General features: G+C 44.7%; 1 protein-coding gene across 2 annotated transcripts in view; it reads right to left on the minus strand.

Moving 5' to 3' along the window:
• Positions 1-1,578: 1,578 nt before the first annotated feature.
• LOC110485175 (noelin-2-like) overlaps positions 1,579-23,145 on the minus strand; it is a 117,395-nt gene continuing 95,828 nt past the window's right edge. For both annotated transcript variants that reach the window (XM_036941102.1, XM_036941101.1), the window contains exons 3-6: positions 9,253-9,408; positions 7,520-7,739; positions 6,673-6,779; positions 1,579-2,790 (exon numbers count right to left, since the gene is read on the minus strand). In XM_036941102.1, coding sequence (XP_036796997.1) covers positions 2,116-2,790; positions 6,673-6,779; positions 7,520-7,739; positions 9,253-9,408 — 1,158 coding nt within the window. In that variant the 3' untranslated portion in view covers positions 1,579-2,115. The remainder of the gene's footprint in view (positions 2,791-6,672; positions 6,780-7,519; positions 7,740-9,252; positions 9,409-23,145) is intronic.

Here is a 23,145-nt window from a genome sequence, read left to right on the forward strand (position 1 = left end):
GTGGAGTGGTTGAAAAATGAGTTTTAATGACGCCAACCTGAGTGTATATTGTAGCTCTACAGTGTGTGTATGCATATTTAAAATGGGCAACTGTTAAGATCCCAAAACCATTTCACGCACGATTATTTCCTCCGTTTCATCACAGCTGTACGTGTCCTTCCTCTCCGCTCAACTCAAATGGATGAACAATTGGACCTTGTCATGAAACACAGCCTTTCTTAGTGGACTGTCCGTCAGGAGGTGCATCCAAAATGGCACCCTATTGCCTATAAAGTCCATTACTTTGGACCAGAGCTCTATGGGGTGCACTTTTATAGGGAACAGTGTGCCATTTCAAGCGCAGCTGGGAGTAATCATACCGTAATAAAAGCGTTTTTCTTTTTTTACATGAGACCAATACTCTGTGGGAGATACGGCCTGTGTTATCCTCCATGCTGAATTAGATTGATTTGTGTCTCCGCGAAGTCTCAAAGGAAAGCTATTGAGACAGGTCCTTTGTGTTTTGAGTTCATCGTCTGAGTTTTCGTATTGTCCTGCGTTCCCACACATCCTTCTGCTAGTGAAATGTCAGCCTTGCTCTTGTCTGTGAACTCATCAGGGTCCTGGACTGCATGAAGGCTGACCAATAGAAAGGTCACCTACCAGAGAATCAGATCACCATGGTAACCCAGGGCTTCCCCTCACCACCTCATCCTCCTGTTTTTTTCTCCTGGGTCTCTTCCAAAAAGAGATCTGATTTCGTCTCAACCTGTATAAATGAATAAAATGAAAATAAAATTGTCTCTATCCAAACTCCTCTGCCTTTCAGAGATAAACCTGAAATGCCAAGGGGGATTTTAGAATATTTTGTTGGGAGTTTTGATTTTATGTGTCATTGAATGAACAGGAACACAGTGAAAATGTCACTGTTTATGCAGGTGGTGTCATACTGAGTGTGTCTGTCCATTGTTGTGCAGTGGGGGCTGGAGAAGAGCTATGCACTTTTAAAGAGATGGAGAGAGCCAAACGCAAACAGCAACAGTTGGTGTCAGTGTTGCCTGGGACCTCAGTTCTCTGCCTCAATGCTAATGTTGTCACATTTATCTTTACAATTTTCATATCTCTCTCTCGCTCTCACACTCTCCAATCCCTTCACACCTCTTTCCTTTTCATCCACACTGTTTATGACCACTATTGTTCTTTCACAGAGTGATCACCTTGGAAACAACAACATTGTGGCTGTATTCAAACTTTGAGATCTTCAGGTAGTGAGAGCTCAAGATGGACATGGCATTTTGAGTGTTGTTTCTTCTGTCCCGTTAGGATGATTATTGAAGGAAATGGAGCTTTCATAATGAAAATCAATTTTAAAAATGAGCTATTTCAGCTCTCAAAGAGAGTACTGGTGGACGTACTCTACCCAAGAGTCAGGAGCCACAACAAAGAGAGTACTGGTGGACGTACTCTACCCAAGAGTCAGGAGCCACAACAAAGAGAGTACTGGTGGACGTACTCTACCCAAGAGTCAGGAGCCACAACAAAGAGAATACTGGTGGACGTACTCTACCCAAGAGGCAGGAGCCACAATAAAGGACAACGTTTTAAATGGTAAAGGTTGATATTTATTTCTCATCACAAATAAAAAGAACCATGCTTACTCATCACAGAAAAGGAAATCAGAAAGTCTCGCCCAGTCTATATATTTACTGACCTTGCTGTCGGAGTGTATTTTTTCTGAATGAATAACAGCAGTCTATGAAGAAGATTGAAATGCTTTAAAAAAGTCCAAGCCTCCTTCCGTCCATCTGCCTGCCCCCCCCCCCTCCATAACAGCATTATAGTTCTGTTGTGTGTTCGGTCTGACTCTGCCTCTGGGTTAGCCTGGTCCCAGATCTGTGCTATCTTTCCAACACATATGGTCAATGTCACACTAGGAGTTGTCAAGACAGCACAACAGACCCGAGACCAGGCTAGCTCGGGGTGTCTCTGGAGGCTTGTGAACGGAGGACGGCTCATAGCAATGACTGGAATGGAATCAATGGAATGCTTGTTTGATATCGTTCCATTCATTCCATTCCGTCCATTACAATAGGCCCGTCCTCCGATGTAAAGTGACACCAGCCACCCCTGGTGTCTCTAGTCCCCAGCGGTCTTAACGACCTGGAACAGAGTGACGTTGTAGAGCACCTGGTGTCCGTTGTTCCAGGTGTACAGCACCCTCTCCCTGGGGTTATAGTCCATCATGGAGATGTGGGAGTACTGGTTATGGAAGGGGATGTCTGTGTACTCGTAGCTAGAGGAGTTGGTGTAGTAGGCGAAGTAGATCTTAGCCCCGGCCAGGTGGGAGTTGGTGACGTACAGCGTGCTACAGATCATGAAAGACTCTCCGGCGCTGCGCTTGGGGAACCCTGTGTCCCACGTCTGCAGCACCTCCAGGCTCTGCGGCTCCAGGCGGCTGATGACGATGTTGCCGGCGTTGGGGATGGTGGTGTAGACGGCCCACAGGCCGTTCTCGTCTGCCATCAGGTCGATGTCTGAAGAACCCCCCCAGGAGTAGGGGAAGGTGTTGTTGTAGCCGGCCCCACTGAGACTGCGCTGCACCAGAACACTGCGGGACCTGAAGTGGTACTTGATGATGATGTTGCTCTGGTACTTGTTGTAGTACAGGGAGCCGTTGTAGACCACGTGGCCGGTCCCCGCCCAGGGGTGGGGCAGCAGGTGCTGAACGAAGTTCTGGCCTTTCATGAAGTCGTTTAGGGTGCGGTACTCCAGGACACGACGACCTTTAAAGTAGCCATCCATGGACCACACCTAGAGAGACAGAGAGGGTGAAAACATAGTGATAACGTTGTGCTCCATTACATCAGATGTGTCTGATCTTCAGGCATGGAGTGTCAGTGTGGTCTTTCTTCCTGGATAACCTGCCTACGGCGGTGCCCTGAGCAAAGTGTGTGTGTGTGTTCATATGAGCGAGCGTAGGAGTGTGCATTTGAGTGTGTTTGTGTGGTGTACGTGCAGTGCGTACAGTGCTATTGATCTCCTGTGTGTGTGTGCGTGCGTGTGTGTGTGTGTGGACATGTTTAACTATTCAGAAGTCCCCACAAACAAAAATTTGACCAACTGGGGACATTTCTTTAGTCCCCACAAGGTCAAATTCTATTTCTAGGGGGTTTAGGGTTAAGATTAGAATGAGTGTTAGGGTTAGAATTACGTTAAGGTTTAGGGTTAGGAGCTAGGGTTAGTTTTAGGGTTAGGGTTAGGAGCTAGGGTTAGGAGCTAGGGTTAGGGTTAGGAGCTAGGTTTAGTTTTAGGGTTAGGGTTAGGAGCTAGGGTTAGTTTTAGGGTTAGGGTTAGGAGCTAGGGTTAGTTTTAGGGTTAGGAGCTAGGGTTAGTTTTAGGGTTAGGGTTAGGAGCTAGGGTTAGTTTTAGGGTTAGGGTTAGGAGCTAGGGTTAGTTTTCTGGTTAGGGTTAGGAGCTAGGGTTAGTTTTAGGGTTAGGGTTAGGAGCTAGGGTTAGTTTTAGGGTTAGGAACTAAGGTTAGGGTTAGGGTTAGGAGCTAGGGTTAGTTTTAGGGTTAGGGTTAGGAGCTAAGGTTAGTTTTAGGGTTAGGAGCTAGGGTTAGGTTTAGGGTTAGGTTTTTGGGTTAAAGTTAGGGTTAGGAGATAGGGTTAGTTTTAGGGTTAGGAGATAGGGTTAGTTTTATGGTTAGGGTTAGGAGCTAGGGTTAGTTTTAGGGTTAGGAGCTAGCTAGGGTTAGGTTGAGGGTTAGGGTTAAGGTTAGTGTTTTGGGTTACGGTAAAGGTTAGGAGATAGGGTTAGGATTAGGGTTAGGGTTAAGGTTAGGTTTTTGGGTTAAGGTTAGGGTTAGGAGCTAGGGTTAGGTTTAGGGTTAAGGTTAATGTTAAGGTTCCGTTTTTGGGTTAAGGTTAGAAATAAGGTTAGGGTTAGGGATGGGTAAGAATACCATTTTGAATGGGACTGAATTGTGTGTCCCCACAATGTTAGCTGTACACTGTGTGTGTGTGTGTGTGTGGGAGTGAAGGTTAAGGGTGAAGGGTTAGTGGGTTAGGGTTAGTTTTAGGGTTAGGGTTAGGAGCTAGGGTTAGTTTTAGGGTTAGGGTTAGGGTTAGGAGCTAGGGTTAGTTTTCTGGTTAGGGTTAGGAGCTAGGGTTAGTTTTAGGGTTAGGGTTAGGAGCTAGGGTTAGTTTTAGGGTTAGGAACTAAGGTTAGGGTTAGGGTTAGGAGCTAGGGTTAGTTTTAGGGTTAGGGTTAGGAGCTAAGGTTAGTTTTAGGGTTAGGAGCTAGGGTTAGGTTTAGGGTTAGGTTTTTGGGTTAAAGTTAGGGTTAGGAGATAGGGTTAGTTTTAGGGTTAGGAGATAGGGTTAGTTTTATGGTTAGGGTTAGGAGCTAGGGTTAGTTTTAGGGTTAGGAGCTAGCTAGGGTTAGGTTGAGGGTTAGGGTTAAGGTTAGTGTTTTGGGTTACGGTAAAGGTTAGGAGATAGGGTTAGGATTAGGGTTAGGGTTAAGGTTAGGTTTTTGGGTTAAGGTTAGGGTTAGGAGCTAGGGTTAGGTTTAGGGTTAAGGTTAATGTTAAGGTTCCGTTTTTGGGTTAAGGTTAGAAATAAGGTTAGGGTTAGGGATGGGTAAGAATACCATTTTGAATGGGACTGAATTGTGTGTCCCCACAATGTTAGCTGTACACTGTGTGTGTGTGTGTGTGTGTGTGGGAGTGAAGAAGTTGTTTGTATTCTCTGCTCTGCAGTCAGCCCAGCCAACCACACTGCTCTCTGCTCTCTGCCCTTTTCCAGTCCACACTTACAGAAAATCAATCCTTTTAGCGTCTCTTTCTGTCTTTTCTCTCTCTACTGAGAATGACTGGATCAGGACATTGACAGATCAGCCCCCTTTATGACCCAATCTCCACTCATCCCCTGGCCTCTCCACTATTAATTGATTCAATTAAACCACAGTCAGCTCACATATGTACTTTTTGCTCTTCATGTATCAGGCAAGGATTTAGGTCCTAACTACTTGCTTTCAGGCTGATCCCCGGAGGGAGGGAGGGAGGGAGGGAGGGAGGGAGGGAGGGAGGGAGGGAGGACAGGAGTGGTGGTGCTGGAATAGCAGCTGAATTATGGAGGAGGGAAGATTATGGAGCATTAAGTATTATTTCCCGTTTTCACTGTTAAATGAGTCCCTAGAGCATGGAGGGGCTTTGCTTGAGCCCTAGTTGGGACACGCACAGGCAGACAGGCATGTCTGAGAGAGAGGTTTTTTGTCATGTAGCATTTGGGAGGCAGTATGGCGCAAATGACATTTCACTCTCAGGAGCCAATGACATTTCCGCTCCCAAATGTGATCACAGTGATGGATATGGGCGTTAATGTGATACTCCTTGGATGTACAGTATATGGGCTATAGGATCAGTGACTGATGTGAATTCTAACGTGATGTCAGTGAGCAACGTGATCATTAAACACAGTAGTCTGCATGGGGGAGACGATGACCTACAACACAACATTCCATCTATTTAGTCTGGGACATGATGACAGTGTTTAGATGAGAAAGGCCATCTTCATTTTTCCCCCACGGAACAAAATGTCTGTCCTCTCCTCCCCTCATCTCTCTCTTACCTCATTTCTTCTATCCCCCATTCCTCTCCCCTCCACACATCCCCTCCCCTCTCTTCCTCCTCCCTCCGCTTCCACCTTTTCTTCCTCTCCTCTTCCCTTCTACCACCTCCTCTCCTCTTCTCTCCCTGTCCTCTCCCTGTCCTCTCCCTGTCCTCCCTCTCCTCTTCCCCTGTCCTCCCTCTCCTTTCCCCCCGTCCTCCTCTCCTCTCCTTTCCTCTCCACTCTACACCAGAGGGTCTTGTTAACGTGCGACCACATGTCATCTCCAATTAGGAAAACCCATTACTATATCATCTGTGTCCAGGCTCTCAGCCTTGTCTCAGTCTCTGCTGCTCGGCTGGCAGTCACACTGCTGGTAATTACCCAGGTGATTGGAGAAACTTCTGCTTTAAACAACTCGTTCATTTCTTCACCCATGACAGAATGATTAATCAGCAGGCGTACTGTGGCTGTGACGGGGTGGGACAGGAGGGAGGGAGGGAGGGAGGGAGGGAGGGAGGGAGGGAGAGAGAGAGGGAGGGGGAGAGAGAGAGAGAGAGAGAGGAGGGAGGGCTGCCATCCATCAGTGACTCAGCTCTCAGTGACTCTCAGGAGTGACAGACTGTAGGCAAAATAGTCTGTCACCAAAGTAGCATTACAGCATACAACCCCCCTGTGAGGGTCCTGTGGAGCTGTAGTCTAAGCCATGTGATACACTCTGTTTTGGGGGTCAGGAGTCAGTGTGTGTGTGTGGTTTGGTGTTTACTATCCTTCTGGTGACCAGAAGACTTCACAAGGATAGTAAAACAAGGACAATTCTGAGTGGGGACATTTTGCCGGTCCCCACAAGGAAAAGGGCTTTTTTAGGTTTAAGGAGTAGGCTTAGGGTTACAATTAGGGTTATAATTAGGGTTAGGTTTAGTTTTAGGGGTTAAGGTAAGGGTTAAGGTTAGGTTAAGGGTTGGGGTTAGGTTTAGGGGTTAGAGTAAATAGGATTTTGAATGGGAATCAATGTTTTGGTCCCCACAAGGGTAGTGAATCCAACGTGTGTTCGTGCATGGTGTTCATGAGGAAAACTTACCCGGTTGTCTGAACTAGGGATCATGGTGTCAGTCATCCAGGAGCCGAATCTTGACCCTGACGCACGGATGGTGATGGGGTTACTGACGCCGGTCAACTTCCCACAGCCTGCGACACACACACACACACACACACACACACACACACACACACACACACACACACACAGAGAGAGGGAATATCGTGAAATATTAAACAGCTAAAGGCAACATTTCAGCTGCAATCCCCTTTTCTGTTAAATCATCAGTTTATATATGCAGGATTTTGTAAAATCATCAGTTTAGCTCCACATATTACATGAGAATGATACTTTATCTGGGCATCTCTAGGCCATTACTGGATCATTTATCCAGCTTAATACTAGTACTGAACATGAACATCACTAGAATGTTGACCATTAATCGCCTGCGTCTCAGCTACTGTAGCTACATTTCACATTGCTCTTGGTGATCGTACTCTGGTGGAAAGGTGGCAACCTATGACCTTTATAATAGTGCTTTCAGAGAGCACTGCTTGACTATTCATTGAGAAAAACAGTACGTCCTTTATTCTAAATCCAACAGCATCTCAGGTTGTGAACAAATACGTTTAGCCTGAACATATTCCAAATAATCTGTATTAGGTTTTTCTTACATTGCCTCGTCAATGTGAATAGCCCTCACAGTATTATGTACACAAAGACTACCTCTAACCAGTCATAGTAGAGTAGTCCATGACAAGCCAGGAGACATTCAATGCTGTTGGGATGTCAGCATCTTTCTATCAGTATAATGTCATCCTGGATCTTTACCTTTATGGATATTTATGGATCTCCACAGATACCAAACCCCCCCCTCCACTCTCCTCACCCAGTTTCTGCATGCAGGAGTGGAGTCTGGTCTCCAGCAGCAGGACCCTGTGTCTGAGCTCCTCGTAGTCGTAGGCTCCCATCTCCTCCTGGATGGCCATGAGCACCAGCGACAGGTTCCTCACCTCCTCCCTCACCCGGCTGATCTGACGGGCGTCCGTCTTGTACTGCTCCAACACCGGCAGTAGGGGGAGCAGCTGGGTCACCTTGTCCTTCAACTCCTGTGGGTTGGATGGAGAGAGGGAGAGAGGGGTGACAAAGAGGAAAATTAGATTAGAAAAACAGCAGAAAGACGAGTGAGAGAGAGGAGCCACACTCATAGCAAACAGAAGGGCAGATTTGTGTGCGTGCTGGTGCCGACTGCATTCCAATGTCAGAACTAGTTACCGTTCTCATGACGAATCCCCAAATGTGTTTTCATACACATTGTTGATCCTGGACTCTATTGTTTCATTCTCCAATGCATTCTTCCTCATCCGGGGACCTACGCCATCTATCCTATCCTAGCCTCAGCTCCACATCCATGACTGATCTGCTGTCAGGGAGGTGGTGGGGCTGATTTCTCATAGGCCAGTGGTGTATTGATGAAGGGGGCAGCAGGAGAGGAAAGGTAGCCTGCTATGGTGCGTGGATGCAGTCCTGTGCTGTGAGGCTGTTAGGAGCAGCAGGCACATCAATAAACCTAGTCCACCACAGGGGGGGCTGTTTTCTCCTTGTTGAGGTTTATCGTAAATCTGGTGATGGAGCAGCTCTCAGCCTCACAGCGCCACATTATAAATCTCATTTTCCCCCGTTCGAGCCGCGAAAATTCCCTCTCGTTAATCTCCCGTGCCCTGCCATCGGCGACGTTGAGCCCCACACATTCATCAGGCTGTCTCACAGAAAGTCAAATGCAGCTTTTAGACTTACGCAGTTTGTTCTGGACCCATTGGATTGTGAACGAGTATTTATTCACACTTGGAAAGCTATTGGAATTTGCATGACTTGGCATATGCTAGTGATATTAAGATGTGTTGATGAATGGGGGGGGATTTTGTAAACATTGCAGTGATGTTAATAGTAAAACGTGTTGAGAGAGAAACACCGACAGGGCCATTCCCCAGGCTCATCCCTGTTGCCGTGCAGAGTCCCAGCAGTAAATCAGACTTTATGCATTAGGCATTTATCAAAGCATCTTTTAATCAAAACATTTTATGGTCCATCTAATACCCGCAGAGTGTAAGAAACGCGTGAGAAGGACCAGCTGACAGCAAGACAGAAACGCTGTCTGATAATGGAGCCTGAGATTCCGCTTGTAGGAAGATAAGGATTAGATAAATGTGAATATATATGGCTGTTAACTAAAAAGAGAGAGAGAGAGAGAGAGAGAGAGAGAGAGAGAGAGAGAGAGAGAGAGAGAGAGAGAGAGAGAGAGAGAGAGAAACACTTGCGCTTGGTAGTGGGGTTTTAATAATGTAGGTACATTTGATTGTGCTCAAATTGCCTCCTGTACATGACTCAATTACACTGAAATAGCAGATGAAGATAAGCTATGTGATTGTTAGTGTGTGTTGTGATGTAGAGGAAGCTGTAGTAAGTATACGTTACAAAGGCTGTGCTAAGAGTCCAGGACGTTCCTATAGAAAGTTCTTATCAGAAAGTTCACATACACAGTTTAGAAATATGCTAGAAACCTGTGTGATTGTTTTTCAGTACAGATGAATAGGACACATGCACGCATGTCATGTGCGTTACCTGTAAGCTCTTGGGGTTGAGGCTTCGGGGGTTGTCTGAGGCAGTCTTCAGCTTGACGTCTACAGCCTTCATCAGGCTCTCTGTGTTCTTCACATACTGAAGGTCCCTGTTGGTCCGCAGGTCCAGCAACTCCATGGACTGGGTGATGTTCTGGACCTGTCAGTCAAACGCACACATGCTGTTAGACGCACAGACGCACAGACAGACAGATAGATAGATACAGAAGCCCCGTTTATACCTGGTTCTAACTTGAGTCCTTTGTCCTGATCTTGTCCACATTCCCGATTGTGCCCACATTTTTTGACAGGTGTAGACACTCAAAAGACACAGATCATGCTGCCCAACTCCAGAGGTAGTCAGACACACATTGTGTCTGGATATCTTACTAGCGTAGACCGATCTGTACAAAGAAACCATTTAAATCATCATTATTCCTCCCTCTCAAATCATTGAGAGGTGGCACCATTGACTGACTACATCAATATGTGTCTTACAATAAATAAATATTATTTTGAAGGAATAGCTGTGAAATCATTTGCATAAATGAAGGGACCAGGAACTCTTGTGACAATGCAGACGGATAACAGACACATTATTATACCATGTGTAGACACATTTCTGGACATGTGGGCACAATCAGTATGTAGACAAGATCCGGACGGACCCATGTCAGCACCATATATTAACGGGGCTAGAGTCAGACCCACCCGGAATCAGACACACAGACTCACAGACAGACACACGCAGTCAGACACACACTAAATGTTTATTCAGTGGCTTGTGTTTTCCTTTTTATTACAATGAGTGTGCTGTGCCGTACTCCCACAGCACTTTGCCTTCACTTCCTCTAATCTGAAGTTAGTTGTGTCTTCCTCCTCCCACCACCAGCTGTCCATCCCACCCACTGAGACATCCTCCCACTGGATCCACCCACTCACTACACACTCTGCTACTGCTCTATTCCACCCACACACTACACCCACTCTCCCACACACATACTGGCCAGGGTTCAACTGGCCAAACCTTATGTAACTAATTAACAGAATGAAATATTCATTTGTGTATTCATTTATGTACATGAATTATTATGAAGTTTGTAGTTCATTCAATTTGTGTATTAAAGTATGTACTGTACATGAATTACACTATATATACAAAAGTATGATAGGTGGATTTGGTTATTTCAGCCACACCTGAGCACAGAGCCATGCAATCTCCATAAACAAACATTGGCAGTGGAATTGCCTTACTGAAGAGCTCAGTGACTTCCAACATGGCACCGTCATAGGATGCCACCTTTCCAACAAGCAAGTTCGTCAAATTTCTGTCCTGCTAGAGCCATTCAACTGTAATTGGGCCAGCAGCATACCACCCTGCATACCACTGCTGGCTTACTTCTGAAGATAAGCAGGGTTGGTATTGGTCAGTCCCTGGATGGGAGACCAGATGCTGCTGGAAGTGGTGTTGGAGGGCACGTAGGAGGCACTCTTTCCTCTGGACTAAAAAATATCCCAATCTCCCAGGGCCAATCCCCCATTGCCCTGTGTAGGGTGCCGTCTTTCGGGTGGGACGTTAAATGGGTGTCCTGACTCCTGACTCTCTGAGGTCATTGAAGATCCCATGGCACGTATCATAATAGTAGGGGTGTTAACCCTGGTGTCCTGGCTAAATTCCCAATCTGGCTCTCAAACCAGTCACCTAATAATCCCCAGTTTAGAATTGGTTCATTCATCTCTCTCCCCTGTAACTATTCCCCAGGTCGTTGCTGTAAATGAGAATGTGTTCTCAGGCAACTTACCTGGTAAAATAACAGATAAATGAAAGTGCTGTTATTGTGAAGTGAAATGTCTAGGAGCACAAAATCATCTGTCCTTGTTTGCAACACTCCCTACAGAGTTCCAAACTGCCTCTGGGAGCAACATCAGCACAAGAACTGTTCGTCAGGGGGCTTCATGAAACGGGTTTCCATGGCCGAGCAGCCCCACACAAGACTAAGATCACCTGTTCTCTGGAGTGATGCTTCACCATCTGGTAGTCCGACGGACAGATCTGGGTTTGGCGAATGCTACCTTCCCCAATGCATACCGCCAAATGTAAAGTTTGGTGGAGGAGGAATAGTGATCTGGGGTTTTATTTCATGGTAGCTAGGCCCCTTAGTTCCAGTGAAGGGAAATCTTAATGCTAGAACATACAATGACATTCTAGAATCTAGACTATTTTATGCTTCCAACTTTGTGGCAACAGTTTGGGGAAGACCCTTTCCTGTTTCAGCATGACAATTTCCCCATGCATAAAGCGAGGTCCATAAAGAAATGGTTTGTTGAGATCGGTGTGGAAGAACTTGACTGGCCTGCACAGAGCCCTGACCTCAACCCCCTCGAACACCTTTGGGATGAAATGGTATACCGACTGCGAGCCAGGCCTAATCGCCCAACATCAGTGCCCGACCTCACTAATGCTCTTGTGGTTGAATGGAAGCAAGTCCCTGCAACAATGTCCAACATCCATTGAAAGCCTTCCCAGGGTAGTGGAGGCTGTTATAGCAGCAAAGGGGAGACCAAATCCATATTAATGCCCATGATTTTGGAATGAAATATTCAATGAACAGGTGTTCACATAGTTTTGGTCATGTAGTATGTATTATGAAGCCTCCGGTTGTGTGTGACTGTGTAGACACACTGTGTCCTGGCAGGTGTGACAGACAGGTAGCTCCATCCCCAGAGAGGCTTTGAGGTAACACTAACATTAGCTAATGCTAACCACAGACTGCTAGCTAGTTCCATATTCCTTCTCCTGGCTGGTTTAGATACATGTTCTAGTCCAATCTGCTTCTGCTGTCTGGCGGTCCAGCACAATGAGTCATGCTGCTCCATATCTCCTCCTTATCACACTGAGGGAGGTGTGCATTTTTATGCTGTTTAAATGTCTGTCTGTTTAAATGTTAGTCTGTTTAAATGTCTGTCTGTTTAAATGTTAGTCTGTCTTTCTGTCTGTCTGTTTAAATGTCTGTTTAAATATCAGTCTGTTTAAATGTGTCTGTTTAAATGTTAGTCTGTCTGTCTGTCCATTATTATTTTAGGCAGGGCTAAAGAAACACTATGATATGAAGAAAATATTTTTCAGAAGAACTGAAAATGAGTTGGCCTACTGTATGTTATCTTGCTGTGCGTCCATGACATAGACTGTAGGCTAGTTCATTTAGCAGACAAGATATGTTTATACAGTTGAAGTCGGAAGTTTACACCTTAGCCAAACACATTTAAACTGAGTTTTTCACAATTCCTGACATTTAAACCTTGTAAAAATTCCCTGTCTTAGGTCAGTTAGGATCTCCACTTTATTTTAAGATTGTGAAATGTCAGAATAATAGTAGAGAGAATTATATATTTCAGCTTTTATTTCTTTCATCACATTCCCAGTGGGTCAGAAGTTTACATACACTCAATTAGTATTTGGTAGCATTGCCTTTAAATTGTTTAACTTCGGTCAAACATTTCAGGTAGCCTTCCACAAGCTTCCCACAATACGTTGGGTGAATTTTGGTCCATTCCTCCTGACAGAGCTGGTGTAACTGAATGGGATTTGTAGGCCTCCTTGCTCGCACACGCTTTTTCAGTTCTGCACACAAATTTTCTATAGGATTTAGGTCAGGGCTTTGTGATGGACACTCCAATACCTTGACTTTGTTGTCCTTAAGCCATTTTGCCACAACATTGGAAGTATGCTTGGGGTCATTGTCCATTTGGAAGACCCATTTGAGACCAAGCTTTAACTTCCAAGCTTTAACTTGTCTTGAGATGTTGCTTCAATATATCCACATAATGTTCCTTCGTCATGATGCCATCTATTTTGTGAAGTGCACCAGTCCCTCCTGCAGCAAAGCACCCCCACAACATGATACTGCCACCCCCGTGCTTCACGATTGGAATGGCGTTCTTCAGCTTGCAAGCCTCCCCTTTTTTCCTCCAAACATAACGATGGTCATTATGGCCAAACACTTCTATTTTTGTTTCATCAGACCAGAGGACATTTCTCAAAAAGTACGATCTTTGTTCCCATGTGCAGTTGCAAACCGTAGTCTGGCTTGTTTATGGCGGTTTTGGAGCAGTGGCTTCTTCATGGCTGAGTGGCCTTTCAGGTTATGTCAATATGGGACTCGTTATATAGGACTGTGGATATAGAAACGTTTGTACATGTTTCCTCCAACAACTCCACAAGGTCCTTTGCTGTTGTTCTGGGATTGATTTGCACTTTTCGCACCAAAGTACGTTAATCTCTAGGAGACAGGAACGCGCCTAGGAAGGAATCTCTACGAACGCATCTCCTTCCTGAGCGGTATGATGGCTGCGTGGTCCCATGGTGTTTATACTTGCGTACTATTGTTTGTACAGATGAACGTGGTACCTTCAGGCGTTTGGAAATTGCTCCCAAGGATGAACCAGACATTTGTGGAAGTCTACAATGTTTTTTCTGTGGTCGGCTGATTTCTTTTGGTTTTCCCATGATGTCAAGCAAAGAGGCACTGAGTTTGAAGGTAGGCCTTTAAATACATCAAGAGGTACACCTCCAATTGACTAAAATGATGTCAATTGGCCTATCAGAAGCTTCTAAAGCCATGACATAATTTTCTGGAATTTTCCAAGCTGTTTAAAGGCACAGTCAACTTAGTGTATGTAATCTTCTGACCCACTGGAATTGTGATATAGTGAATTATAAGTGAAGTAATCTGTCTGTAAACAATTGCTGGAAAAATTACTTGTGTCACGCGCAAAGTAGATGTCCTAACCGACTTGCCAAAACTATAGTTCGTTAACAAGAAATTTGTGGAGTAGTTAAAAAACTGGTTTTAATGACTCCAACCTAAGTGTATGTAAACTTCCGACTTCAACTGTAAGTCCCATGTCATTATTTTATATTATATGATATTATAGTATAAAGAATATAATTGAACTTAGCTGAATACAATAAAGGATAGCCAGTGGGCATATGAAGTGGCTATCTTGAGCGTAAAACAATTTGCTACAGTAGACACATGCTAGATTTAGAGTTATTTGGCAACTTTAGCTGTGAATGATACAAACCTTAGAATGTCTTAAATCAAAACAAATATGGGCTGCATGATGTGACAACAGGCTATTGATGATTTGAGAAAGTTGCAAAAAGAACTTGAGCTTTGTTCTTTGCCTCAGGCTGCACGCGCTGTTCTCTCATCTAGTGATCATAATTTCATCCTCCTCTTGTTAGTGGCAACCATCAAAACTCTGCTTTCACACAGGATTGCATATCGAAGGAATGAAGGAGCGAGAGGAGGAGATGGAAATGCACTGTGGTGAGATAGGCTTCCAGCTAAAGGTAATGTGTCAGCCTATTCATTATGAACATATAAAAAAGGCCCTATTACTATGCTATTCCAAATCAAATTCAAATTCACTATAATTGTAGGCTAACTCTGGAAGCCACCCTGCACAATCAATTAACCAATAGCATTGCCTAGGCCTATACATTCTCTCCTAGATTAATGGATAGACATTTTGGAGCGTAGCATAAGGTAACCTGACCATCCAGTATGCATAGTACTACAGTCCAAACTCAAAGACGATTACTAGAATTTGGAGAATTTTGGAGTATTGGCTATGTATTGCACAATCATTAATTTAATTATGTCCATATATAGGCCTATGGTATTTACAAGCTCTAATAGTATGGGCGTTTTGAATGAATCAACACCTTAGAAAGTCCATTTTGATGGGTTCGGCTTTGAAACAACATCCACAACGAGCACAACAAGCACTCAGTTTCAACCTGCTGTTGAACTTCTTTCTTCAAATTGATCATGAGTTTTAAAAGCATGGGACTGTTTTGAATATAAGTGTTTGATGTAACTTTTGAATGCATTTGAGAGGGACAACGAGTCCTGAGTACCAGGCCATTAGGACCTGATGATCAAGTTAGTGAGTTGGGTACATGCATGTCCAGAGTGCATAAGAGGAAATTACTCAACAGTCAGATGGAATTATTATTATCATTATTATTATTGTATTTCAATTAACAAGGCACACCTGTTAATTGGAATGCATTCCAGGTGACTACCTCATAAAGCTGCTTGGGAGAATGCCAAAAGTGTACAAAGCTGTCATCAAGGCAAAGGGAGTCATCACGGCAAAGAATATATACTGTAAATCAAAAATGTATTTTGATTGAACACTTTTTTTGGTTACTACATGATTACATATGTGTTATTTCATAGTTTTGATGTCTTATTCTAGACTGTAGAAAATAGTACAACTATAGAAAAACCCTGGAATGAGAAGGCGTGTCCAAACTTTTGAATGGTACTGTACATACTATATACATTTTATTGACACAGTATATTATACAACAGTTACTTTTGTTTGTTTTTACTCCCATCCTTCAGCTACCCTCAACCCCTCCCATCTATATCTAAAGACTATCCAATCCCATCCTTCAGCTACCCTCAACCCCTCCCATCTATATCTAAAGACTATCCAATCCCATCCTTCAGCTACCCTCAACCCCTCCCATCTATCTCTAAAGACTATCCAATCCCATCCTTCAGCTCTCCTCAACCCCTCCCATCTATCTCTAAAGACTATCCAGTCCCAGCTTACCCTCAACCCCTCCCATCTATCTCTAAAGACTATCCAATCCCATCCTTCAGCTCTCCTCAACCCCTCTCATCTATCTCTAAAGACTATCCAATCCCAGCTTACCCTCAACCCCTCCCATCTATCTCTAAAGACTATCCAGTCCCATCCTTCAGCTCTCCTCAACCCCTCTCATCTATCTCTAAAGACTATCCAGTCCCAGCTTACCCTCAACCCCTCCCATCTATCTCTAAAGACTATCCAGTCCCATCCTTCAGCTCTCCTCAACCACTCCCATCTATCTCTAAAGACTATCCAGTCCCATCCTTCAGCTCTCCTCAACCACTCTCATCTATCTCTAAAGACTATCCAGTCCCATCCTTCAGCTCTCCTCAACCACTCTCATCTATCTCTAAAGACTATCCAGTCCCATCCTTCAGCTCTCCTCAACCACTCCCATCTATCTCTAAAGACTATCCAGTCCCATCCTTCAGCTCTCCTCAACCCCTCCCATCTATCTCTAAAGACTATCCAGTCCCAGCCTACCCTCAACCCCTCCCATCTATCTCTAAAGACTATCCAGTCTTATCCTTCAGCTCTCCTCAACCCCTCCCATCTATCTCTAAAGACTATCCAGTCCTATCCTTCAGCTACCCTCAACCCCTCCCATCTATCTCTAAAGACTATCCAGTCCCATCCTTCAGCTCTCCTCAACCCCTCCCATCTATATCTAAAGACTATCCAGTCCTATCCTTCAGCTCTCCTCAACCCCTCCCATCTATCTCTAAAGACTATCCAGTCCCAGCCTACCCTCAACCCCTCCCATCTATCTCTAAAGACTATCCAGTCCTATCCTTCAGCTCTCCTCAACCCATCCCATATATCTCTAAAGACTATCCAGTTTTGATTTCTATTTGCAATACATTTTTCAACTGTTCTGTCACAAGGATTTTTACTGTGTTTGTGACTCATGACTGCCGGTGTGGCGGAAATATGGCCACCGCAACAGCCCTAACCATGACCATGGGTATGGAATTTGTACAACTTTACAAATGATGCTAGATATTGTGGCATTTTATTGTGGTATTTTACCATCTCTGGATAGAATTGAACTTTGTACGGTACATTGTTAGCATATCCTTGGCTGTCTGAGGTGAAGATCAGGTCTAGTGCGTTTTAAAAGAGGATGTGATATTGGATGACAGAGTGGCTCCATTCAGCCCACAGCTGCTGTCTTACAAGCGCACACACACCATGCCCCCACACATGTTTGTGCATTCATCAAAAAAGTGTGTGTGTGTGTGTGTGGGCACAAATGTGTGTGTGTGTGTGTGTGTGTGTCAGTCAAAAACCTGAGCGGAGGAGACACACAGCGTGAGAGGAAGGGGAAAAGATGTCTATCAGTGTGAATGAGATCAGAGAATTCAGGTGTCTCATTGATCCACTGAGGCTTCCACAGCCCATTCAGCATCTCAATTTACCTCAGCTCTCCTCTTCTCTCAGCACCCTATCAATGTCGACCTTCCTATCTCTCTCTCTCTATCTTTTTCTCACCAATGGACTTCCCTCACCAGCCCTAACTCAATACTGCCTCCTGCCAGGCTCCAGTGGTCTAGTACGTAGAGCTGGAGATGTGTCTATGAGAAGTCTCACTCAGCAAGCCAAATTATTAGCCACAATACAACCACTGGAGGTGGAGAGATGGAGTCAGACTGACGCTCAGCATCTATATGTCGATTGATGCAACTGCAGAGAGTCTCTCTCTCTCTCTCTCTCTCTCTCTCTCTCTCTCTCTCTCTCTCTCTCTCTCTCTCTCTCTCTCTCTCTCTCTCTCTCTCTCTCTCTCTCTCTCTCTCTCTCTCTCTCTCTCTCTCTCTCTCTCTCTCTCTCTCTCTCTCTCTCTCTCTCTCTCTCTCTCTCTCTCTCTCTCTCTCTCTCTCTCTCTCGCTCTCGCTCTCTCTCGCTCTCTCGCTCTCGCTCTCTCTCGCTCTCAAAATTAAATTGGCTTTATTGGTATGGGAAACATGTGTTAACATTGCCAAAGCAAGTGAGGTGAAATAACCAATAACAATTAACAGTAAACATTACACATACAAAAGTTTCAAAACAATAAAGACATTACAAATGTCATATTATATATATATATATATACAGTGTTGTAACAATGTACAAATGGTTAAAGTACACAAGGGGAAATAAATAAGCAGAAATGAGTGTAGAGAGATGCTGTAGAGAATGTATGAGTGTAGAGAGATGGTGTAGAGAGTGTATGAGTGTGGAGAGATGGTGTAGAGAGTGTATGAGTGTGGAGAGATGGTGTAGAGAGCGTATTAGTGTAGAGAGATGCTGTAGAGAGTATATGAGTGTAGAGAGATGCTGTAGAGAGTGTATGAGTGTAGAGAGATGGTTAGAGAGTGTATGAGTGTAGAGAGTGTGGGGAGATGGTGGAGAGAGTGTAGAGAGATGGTGTAGAGAGTGTATGAGTGTAGAGACTGTGGAGAGATGGTGTAGAGAGTGTATGAGTGTAGAGAGATGGTGTAGAGAGTGTAGAGAGTGTAGAGAGATGGTGTAGAGAGTGTAGAGAGATGGTGTAGAGAGTGTAGAGAGATGGTGTAGAGAGTGTATGGGTGTGGAGAGATGGTGTAGAGAGTGTAGAGAGTGTAGAGAGTGTGGAGAGTGTAGAGAGATGGTGTAGAGAGTGTAGAGAGTGTAGAGAGATGGTGCAGAGTGTATGAGTGTAGAGAGATGGTGTAGAGAGTGTATAGAGTGTAGAGAGATGGTGTAGAGCGTATATGAGTGTAGAGAGATGCTGTAGAGAGTATATGAGTGTAGAGAGATGCTGTAGAGAGTGTATGAGTGTAGAGAGTGTGGGGAGATGGTGGAGAGAGTGTAGAGACTGTAGAGATGGTGTAGAGAGTGTAGAGAGATGGTGTAAAGAGTGTATCAGTGTGGAGAGATGGTGTAGAGAGTGTATGAGTGTGGAGAGATGCTGTAGAGTGTATTAGTGTGGAGAGATGGTGTAGAGCGTATATGAGTGTAGAGAGATGCTGTAGAGAGTGTATGAGTGTAGAGAGTGTGGGGAGATGGTGGAGAGAGTGTAGAGACTGTAGAGATATGGTGTAGAGAGTGTAGAGAGATGGTGTAGAGAGTGTATGGGTGTGGAGAGATGGTGTAGAGAGTGTAGAGAGTGTGGAGAGTGTAGAGAGATGGTGTAGAGAGTGTAGAGAGTGTAGAGAGATGGTGTAGAGAGTGTAGAGAGTGTAGAGAGATGGTGCAGAGTGTATGAGTGTGGAGAGATGGTGTAGAGAGTGTATAGAGTGTAGAGAGATGGTGTAAAGAGTGTATGAGTGTGGAGAGATGGTGTAGAGAGTGTAGAGAGTGTAGAGAGATGGTTTAGAGAGTGTAGAGAGATGGTGTAGAGAGTGTATGAGTGTGGAGAGATGGTGTAGAGAGTGTATGAGTGTGGAGAGATGGTGTAGAGAGCGTATTAGTGTAGAGAGATGCTGTAGAGAGTATATGAGTGTAGAGAGATGCTGTAGAGAGTGTATGAGTGTAGAGAGATGGTTAGAGAGTGTATGAGTATAGAGAGATGCTGTAGAGAGTATGAGTGTAGAGAGATGGTGTAGAGAGTGTGGAGAGTGTAGAGAGATGGTGTAGAGAGTGTAGAGAGTGTAGAGAGATGGTGTAGAGAGTGTAGAGAGTGTAGAGAGATGGTGCAGAGTGTATGAGTGTGGAGAGATGGTGTAGAGAGTGTATAGAGTGTAGAGAGATGGTGTAAAGAGTGTATTAGTGTGGAGAGATGGTGTAGAGAGTGTAGAGAGTGTAGAGAGATGGTTTAGAGAGTGTAGAGAGATGGTGTAGGGAGTGTATGAGTGTGGAGAGATGGTGTAGAGAGTGTATGAGTGTGGAGAGATGGTGTAGAGAGCGTATTAGTGTAGAGAGATGCTGTAGAGAGTATATGAGTGTAGAGAGATGCTGTAGAGAGTGTATGAGTGTAGAGAGATGGTTAGAGAGTGTATGAGTGTAGAGAGATGCTGTAGAGAGTATGAGTGTAGAGAGATGGTGTAGAGAGTGTATGAGTGTAGAGAATGTGGGGAGATGGTGTAGAGAGTGTAGAGAGATGGTGTAGAGAGTGTATGAGTGTAGAGACTGTAGAGAGATGGTGTAGAGAGTGTATGAGTGTAGAGAGATGGTGTAGAGAGTGTAGAGAGTGTAGAGAGATGGTGTAGAGAGTGTAGAGAGATGGTGTAGAGAGTGTATGGGTGTGGAGAGATGGTGTAGAGAGTGTAGAGAGTGTAGAGAGTGTGGAGAGTGTAGAGAGTGTGGAGAGATGGTGTAGAGAGTGTAGAGAGTGTAGAGAGATGGTGTAGAGAGTGTAGAGAGTGAAGAGAGTGTAGAGAGATGGTGCAGAGTGTATGAGTGTGGAGAGATGGTGTAGAGAGTGTAGAGAGATGGTGTAAAGAGTGTATGAGTGTGGAGAGATGGTGTAGAGAGTGTAGAGAGATGGTGTATAGAGTGTATAGAGTGTAGAGAGATGGTGTAGAGAGTGTAGAGAGATGGTGTAGAGAGTGTATGGGTGTGGAGAGATGGTGTAGAGAGTGTAGAGAGTGTAGCGTGTGTGGATAGTGTAGAGAGATGGTGTAGAGAGTGTAGAGAGTGTAGAGAGATGGTGTAGAGAGTGTAGAGAGATGGTGCAGAGTGTATGAGTGTGGAGAGATGGTGTAGAGAGTGTATAGAGTGTAGAGAGATGGTGTAAAGAGTGTATGAGTGTGGAGAGATGGTGTAGAGAGTGTAGAGAGTGTAGAGAGATGCTGTAGAGAGTGTATGAGTGTAGAGAGTGTGGGGAGATGGTGGAGAGAGTGTAGAGACTGTAGAGATGGTGTAGAGCGTATATGAGTGTAGAGAGATGCTGTAGAGAGTATATGAGTGTAGAGAGATGCTGTAGAGAGTGTATGAGTGTAGAGAGTGTGGGGAGATGGTGGAGAGAGTGTAGAGACTGTAGAGATATGGTGTAGAGAGTGTAGAGAGATGGTGTAGAGAGTGTATGGGTGTGGAGAGATGGTGTAGAGAGTGTAGAGAGTGTGGAGAGTGTAGAGAGATGGTGTAGAGAGTGTAGAGAGTGTAGAGAGATGGTGCAGAGTGTATGAGTGTGGAGAGATGGTGTAGAGTGTATAGAGTGTAGAGAGATGGTGTAAAGAGTGTATGAGTGTGGATAGATGGTGTAGAGAGTGTATGAGTGTGGAGAGATGCTGTAGAGAGTGTATGAGCGTGGAGAGATGGTGTAGAGAGTATATGAGTGTAGAGAGATGCTGTAGAGAGTGTATGAGTGTAGAGAGTGTCGGGAGACTGTAGAGATATGGTGTAGAGAGTGTAGATAGATGGTGTAGAGAGTGTTTGGGTGTAGAGAGATGGTGTAGAGAGTGTAGAGTGTGTAGAGAGTGTAGAGAGATGGTGTAGAGAGTGTATGAGTGTGGAGAGATGCTGTAGAGAGTGTATGAGCGTGGAGAGATGCTGTAGAGAGTATATGAGTGTAGAGAGATGCTGTAGAGAGTGTATGAGTGTAGAGAGATGCTGTAGAGAGTGTATGAGTGTAGAGAGTGTCGGGAGATGGTGGAGAGAGTGTATGAGCGTGGAGAGATGCTGTAGAGAGTATATGAGTGTGGAGAGATGCTGTAGAGAGTGTATGAGCGTGGAGAGATGCTGTAGAGAGTATATGAGTGTAGAGAGATGCTGTAGAGAGTGTATGAGTGTAGAGAGATGCTGTAGAGAGTGTAGAGAGTGTAGAGAGATGGTGTAAAGAGTGTATGAGTGTGGAGAGATGGTGTAGAGAGTGTATGAGTGTGGAGAGATGCTGTAGAGAGTGTATGAGCGTGGAGAGATGCTGTAGAGAGTGTATGAGCGTGGAGAGATGGTGTAGAGAGTGTATGAGTGTGGAGAGATGCTGTAGAGAGTGTATGAGCGTGGAGAGATGGTGTAGAGAGTATATGAGTGTAGAGAGATGCTGTAGAGAGTGTATGAGTGTAGAGAGTGTCGGGAGACTGTAGAGATATGGTGTAGAGAGTGTAGATAGATGGTGTAGAGAGTGTTTGGGTGTAGAGAGATGGTGTAGAGAGTGTAGAGTGTGTAGAGAGTGTAGAGAGATGGTGTAGAGAGTGTAGAGAGTGTCGAGAGATGGTGTATAGAGTATAGAGAGATGGTGTAGAGAGTGTATGAGTGTGGAGAGATGGTGTAGAGAGTGTAGAGAGATGGTGCAGAGTGTATGAGTGTGGAGAGATGGTGTAGAGAGTGTAGAGAGATGGTGTAAAGAGTGTATGAGTGTGGAGAGATGGTGTAGAGCGTGTATGAGTGTGGAGAGATGGTGTAGAGAGTGTATGAGTGTAGAGAGTATGAGTGTAGAGAGTGTAGAGAGATGGTGTAGAGAGATGGTGTAGAGTGTAGAGAGTGTAGAGAGATGGTGTAGAGAGTGTAGAGAGTGTCGAGAGATGGTGTATAGAGTATAGAGAGATGGTGTAGAGAGTGTATGAGTGTGGAGAGATGGTGTAGAGAGTGTAGAGAGTGTAGAGAGTGTGGAGAGTGTAGAGAGATGGTGTAGAGAGTGTAGAGAGTGTAGAGAGATGGTGTAGAGAGTGTAGAGAGATGGTGCAGAGTGTATGAGTGTGGAGAGATGGTGTAGAGAGTGTATAGAGTGTAGAGAGATGGTGTAAAGAGTGTATGAGTGTGGAGAGATGGTGTAGAGAGTGTAGAGAGTGTAGAGAGATGCTGTAGAGAGTGTATTAGTGTGGAGAGATGGTGTAGAGCGTATATGAGTGTAGAGAGATGCTGTAGAGAGTATATGAGTGTAGAGAGATGCTGTAGAGAGTGTATGAGTGTAGAGAGTGTGGGGAGATGGTGGAGAGAGTGTAGAGACTGTAGAGATATGGTGTAGAGAGTGTAGAGAGTGTGGAGAGTGTAGAGAGATGGTGTAGAGAGTGTAGAGAGTGTAGAGAGATGGTGTAGAGAGTGTAGAGAGTGTAGAGAGATGGTGCAGAGTGTATGAGTGTGGAGAGATGGTGTAGAGAGTGTATAGAGTGTAGAGAGATGGTGTAAAGAGTGTATGAGTGTGGAGAGATGGTGTAGAGAGTGTATGAGTGTGGAGAGATGCTGTAGAGAGTGTATGAGCGTGGAGAGATGGTGTAGAGAGTATATGAGTGTAGAGAGATGCTGTAGAGAGTGTATGAGTGTAGAGAGTGTCGGGAGACTGTAGAGATATGGTGTAGAGAGTGTAGATAGATGGTGTAGAGAGTGTTTG

This window comes from Oncorhynchus mykiss, chromosome 13, assembly GCF_013265735.2.
Source record: "Oncorhynchus mykiss isolate Arlee chromosome 13, USDA_OmykA_1.1, whole genome shotgun sequence".
In the NCBI taxonomy this organism is placed as follows: domain Eukaryota; kingdom Metazoa; phylum Chordata; class Actinopteri; order Salmoniformes; family Salmonidae; genus Oncorhynchus; species Oncorhynchus mykiss.